This window comes from Pteropus alecto, unplaced genomic scaffold (genome assembly GCF_000325575.1).
Source record: "Pteropus alecto unplaced genomic scaffold, ASM32557v1 scaffold116, whole genome shotgun sequence".
NCBI lineage: Eukaryota > Metazoa > Chordata > Mammalia > Chiroptera > Pteropodidae > Pteropus > Pteropus alecto.
In genome coordinates, this window is record NW_006439189.1 from 349,739 (window position 1) to 355,632 (window position 5,894).

The 5,894-nt window shown below is 34.7% G+C and overlaps 1 protein-coding gene across 4 annotated transcripts in view; it reads left to right on the forward strand.

The window, feature by feature from the left end:
- Positions 1-5,894, forward strand: part of STAG2 (stromal antigen 2) — a 121,766-nt gene that overhangs the window by 66,324 nt on the left and 49,548 nt on the right. For all 4 annotated transcript variants that reach the window (XM_006916164.3, XM_015592711.2, XM_015592709.2 and 1 more), the window contains 4 exons: positions 1,094-1,167; positions 2,298-2,421; positions 3,205-3,303; positions 3,397-3,476. In XM_006916164.3, the coding sequence (XP_006916226.1) occupies positions 1,094-1,167; positions 2,298-2,421; positions 3,205-3,303; positions 3,397-3,476 (377 nt within the window). The remainder of the gene's footprint in view (positions 1-1,093; positions 1,168-2,297; positions 2,422-3,204; positions 3,304-3,396; positions 3,477-5,894) is intronic.

Here is a 5,894-nt window from a genome sequence, read left to right on the forward strand (position 1 = left end):
ATGCCTCGACTCAAGAAAAGCCAGAAAAATCTTGCCCATGTTTCTCCAATGCCTAAATACCTCATTGTTTTTATGTAATTTGAAATAAAGAATTGACTTGTCCTTTAATGTAGTTAATAAATTTCATCAAATGATTTATTAGGTGAACATAATGCATGTCTTAGTCCTTGAAATTATGGCCTAATTCTTGGACATACATTTAAGATTGAGAACACAGAATGAGTGGATCTATAGGGTAAAGGATTTTGAGATTAAAGTTCCTATACAAATAAAATAATACTTCTAGGTTAGGGTTAAGTTTTTACACATGTTGAAAAACCACCTGTACCTTCAACTATTTACCTGTGCTAATGAACATAAAAAGTGCATGTTCTTGTTAGCATTATTTGGAAAGGCAAGATCATATTCATGTAAAGAAAAATAAACGTTTTACAAAGCATGTAATGTAATCTAAAAGCTAATTGATGCTTAGATTGTGAAAGATTTTTCTCTTAACTCCAAAGCTCTGAAATAGTTTTCGAACACGAGTTCTGAATTGAAAATATATTAGAGTATATTAGTCAACCAAGATTCGAAATGTTAACTTGATTATTTCAGGCGAGCCTTGTTTTCCTCAAAAGAATTTTCAGGGAGACATATTTTTTACCGTTATTTTACTCTAATCCCTTTTGTTTTTTGAGCAGGCACTAGTTAATACAACTCTTCTTTTTCAGAAGATAAAGACTAAAATAATTATGCTTTTTGATATGAACATAAATGTTACATAGTAATCTGTATTATAATACACTACTTACCAGATTTCTTTACGTACCCTTATACAATGGAAATTTGTGAGCATTTAAAGAAATTAATCTACCAGCCAAATATTAAAAGCCAAGTCAAATATTCCAGGTATCAAGGGACATTAGTTACCTGATACATAACACCTGTCACTTTTTCTGTGTGGTTACTGTTGTCTAGTGGAATTAAAAATTAGATGTAACCACCAAAATACTTGGAGAAACCTGCATTTGTACTTGTAAGAACTTTGAGATGTTCTTTTGGTTGTCTTCATTACAATTGAAAAGATACTATGTGTTTTTTTTTCTTCCAGCTTCAAGAAAATCAAGATGAAATAGAAAATATGATGAATGCAATATTTAAGGGAGTGTTTGTACATAGATACCGGTAATTAAGGACATTTTTTTTCCTTTGTAATTCTTATCTATTCAAGTTTGGAAGTGGCTTAGGCAGTATAAGTTAGTGGAAAGAATGTTGGAGTAAGATCATTGTTAGAATCTATGTCTTCCACTGATTGAGACACTCAAGACAAGTTATTTAACTACTTTGAACTTGATGTTTTCTATCTGAAAAGTTGTGTAGTGTTGTTCTTGACTTGTAGCTGCCCAGCAAATGGAGGCTACTGCTATTATTAGGAGTCAGGGTATAAAATATTTCATTACTTTTGGGGAATGTATTATATTGGAAGACACTATACATGCTGACTCCTAACTCTCTTCTCTTCCATTTGAATATCAGTGAGAAAATTTGGATAGATGTGAGACATTTTCTTTTGCTGTTTTGAAAGAATAGAGGAAAGAAATAGATAATCTTACCACCATTTCTGCTTTAACCTATTCTTTAAATGTTGGTGGCATTCTTATTCAACTTCTCCCTCATTTCCTCAACGTGGCAGTTACTGAGTCAGGTTAATACTTTGTAATGTCCCTTTGTCCATTCTTACCTTTTTATTTCTGTGTCATTACCTTAGTCTATTCCTTTATCATTCTCCTGCCTAGAGATTTTTGAAGTCTCCTTAAAATGTTTTTTTCATCGCATTATTTCTCTGCACAAAAGCCTTCAGTGACTCACCAGTACCTACAGGAAGAATTAAAAATAATTTAGTCTTACATTCGAATACAAACTGAGCTTGGCCTCATTGTTATGTGTAATTAATTCTCACCTGGAAAATTATTCTCTAACCAGACTAGTGTGCATGCTGTCTTCTAAACATACCATGCCCAGCAGGTGCGAGCTAAGACTGGGATATGGCATGGTGTAAAAGGTGGAGATTGGATTTTGTTGGTAGTTTTATTTATTTTTAAATATTTATGTGGTGATAATTATGCTTTGACAACTAGACTGTAAACTTTTGGCATTCAGAGGCCATGCTTCAGTTCTACTTTTAAATCCCCAGTAATACTTAGGATTGTGGTATATTCATCATAGGTTTGAATTATTTGGCATCTTTTGAATAAACCACAAGTTATATGGTATAGTGGCACTAATATGCATAATTTTTTCCTTCCTCCATTCAGTGATGCAATAGCTGAAATCCGAGCTATTTGTATTGAAGAAATTGGCATTTGGATGAAAATGTATAGTGATGCCTTTCTTAATGACAGTTATTTAAAATATGTTGGTTGGACTATGCATGATAAGGTAAGGTATGCCCTACAGACAGTTTGTCTACACATAGGCGGCATAGCTATCTGCAACTCTCATTCATAAAATTATCTGCATGTAGGTACACCTGGAACCACATTCCTATAGGTCTCTCTCCTTCATTCTGTTCTATCTGCTCCATGAAAACGTCGTCTCTATCACATAAAGTCTTGTAGATTTTTGAATGTTGGCCATTGTTTTAGCTTTCAGTCTTGAACTATTTTTTGTACTGAAATATTAGGATCATATAGGTGGTGGTGAGACATTTCTTAGAGCAGTAAGAAGAGTCCTTACTTAGTTGGTATATGAATGCTGTATTTTTTAAATTCCTCTTTTGACAAATGTGTGTTAGATTGTAAGTTACAACTTGGTCTCTGACCTTTTTTATTTTTTATTTTTATTTTTTTATTAATCTGCCTTTCTCTGAGGTTGCCTCTTCACTGGCCTTGAAGTTCTTTGTATATATCCCTTATAAATAGTAGTTTTGTAAAGGTAAACTTACTGTGAAATATGCTACTGTCATCTTTTACAATAGTATTTCTCTGAAAAAATTTTCAAAAATTTTTCATTTGACCTACAGAAATAGTAACTCCAAAGGTATTTAGTTTTAAATGTATGTATCGATTCCTATTTTTGTATTGTCAAAGATAAGTTTCAGAAGAAATGTTATTATATAGAACATATTTAAAATTTTAAAGTAGGAACTATTGTATATATCTTGAATATTCAGGTCGAAAATATGTGAAATTTTAATGCATTTTCTCTTCTTGTTTCATTTAGCAAGGTGAAGTAAGACTCAAATGTCTCACTGCTCTACAAGGGCTTTATTATAACAAAGAGCTTAATTCCAAACTGGAGCTTTTCACCAGTCGGTTCAAGGTTAGTGTTACTTTAAGTATTTAAAAATTACATATTAATTTTAAAGTATTTTTCTCTTTTCCTTTAAAAATATCTTTATTTTTTTGTCCTTAGGATAGAATTGTGTCTATGACCCTTGATAAAGAATATGATGTTGCAGTACAAGCAATAAAATTACTCACTCTTGTTTTACAGTAAGTATGTACTTATTGTATATTCCTAATGTCCAGATATCTAAATAATACATTAGAGTACTTAGTTTAAATTTATCTAGCTCTGAATTTTAATAACTTTAAGTCATGAGGTTTTACAAATTTAGTTTTCTTGTGTAAAGTTGAGAAAATAGGAAGAGGAAACCATTGAACTAGAAAATTCCGAGCTAGGAATTCATGTGTTCCCATTTTCTTGGTCAGTTTCCTTTGCATTTTACTGTCTTCATTGCTCTTGAAATAGTTAAACACGAGTATATTTAAGTGTGCTTATATTTTGTCACACTTTTAGAAATTAGTATTTACTGAAACTTACCTGTAAACAGTCTGAATTTAAACATATTCTCTCATGTTAAGATAATAGTGATACAATTCTTTTTTCCCTTTTAAAAAACGTGTTTATATATATATATATATATAACATAATTTACCATTTTAAACCTATTTAAGTCTACAATTTAGTGACAAAATGTACATCATTCACATTGTTGTTCAGTCATCACCATTATCTATCTCTAGAACTCTTATCATCCCATACTGAAACTGTGTACTCATTAAACATTAACTCCTCATTCCTCCCACCCCTGCAGGCTTTGGTGACCACTGTTCTACTTCCTATCTCTATGCATTTGACTGTTTTAAGTACCACATGTATGTGGAATCATGCAAATTTGTAATTTTGTATCTGGTTTATTTCACTTAGCATAATATTTTTAGAGCCTGTCCATGTTGTAGCATGTATCAGTTTCATTCCTTTTTGAGGCTCAGTAATATTCCATTGTATGTTTACACTACATTTTATTAATCCATTCATCTGTCAGTGAACACTGATGTTGTTAACACCATCTAAATAATAATCACAAAAGGATCTCTTTTTAATCATTGCATTCTAATTATGACACTAATATGAAAGATTCATTGTGTAAGAGTATCTAGTGAAATTCTGATGAAAACTAATGAGAGATGACTACTCAGTATGATCTTAAGTCATAATGCAAGCCATAGTAGATTATTAAATTTTGATACTGGTGCATGAATAGTCAGAGATCGGTGGCACAGAATAAAGAATACTGTAGACACAAATGCAGATACATCCAGGAACCTAGTATGAAGGTGAGGGTGGTATTTCCTATCAGACAATAAACGATTCTGTGACATCTGGGTTCTGTTTGGGGGAAAATTAAATTGGATTCCTAATTTCTTATTAAAAAAAATTTCCAAATGGATGAACTGTTTAAATGCAATTAAATGAAACCATTACAGTACTAGATGAAAACTTGGGGAAGATTAAAATTTTATATAAAATGACCGAGTAAATCTTTCAGAGCAATACAAAATCTAGACATAAAAAAATCACTGAATTACCTACATAAAAAAACTAAAAATATGTACTGTATAAAATGCCATAAACTTATAAAATGAAGAACAGGGCAAAATATTTGTAGCATAGAAGTCACTTTCAATAAATCAATAAGAGCAGAAAATAGTCAAATGTTAGTAACCAAATCATTGACGGAAAAGAAAATGAAAATTACAGTTTATTAAAAGGTGTTTAGGGTTTTCAGTCAGGATGGTGGCGAAGGTAAAAACTGTGCTTGCCTCATCTCACAAACACATCAAAATTAGAACTAAACTACGGAAAAACATCAAGAGTCAACTGAGGTCTAGCTGAACAGAAGCCCTACATCTAGGGACATACAGGAGAGGCACCTGGTAGGAGGGGCGGAGACACCAAACAGGCTGGTCCTACTATCCGCATGTGGTAATTGTGAATCGGGAGGGATATCTCAGTTGTGAAGTTCCCTCCAGAGGAGCGAGAGGTCCCGGCCCCACATGGAGCTTGCCAGCCCAGGGTTCCAGTGCCAGGAAGAGAAGTCGCCACATCTTCTGGCTGTGAATACCAGTGGAAATTGTGGCTGAGTGAGACAAAGGGCCGCTGGAGTCACAGACATTCCTCTTAAGGAGCCCACGCGTGGACCGACGCACGGACTGACTGACTTGCTCTGAGTTCCAGCACATGGCAGCCGCTCGAAAAGTGCCAGGGGCATACAGAGAAGAACTGGGTTGTCTGACTTCAGGGTGAGGGCTGGAGGGGCATTTCCCCCGCGGCCCCCAGAGAGAGGTGCCGGCAGAATCCATTGCTCCTTTGTTGAGTCTTTCCCCCTCTCCAGCACACAGACTGGTGATTCCCTGAGCCCCTGTCCCACCCCACTTGCAGGCCCACCCAAGCTGCGTCCGGTGGCTTTTCTATGTAAGTGGCCTGTCTTGGCTCATGCAGCGGACTTTCCTAAAGTGTCTCAAAGATTCTCAAAACCCAAACAAGCCGCATCTGGCCTTGGCATATCCTGTACCTGTTGCTGAGCAGCCCCAAGCCCGGCTCTAGGGGCAGCCAGCCTCGGGTCG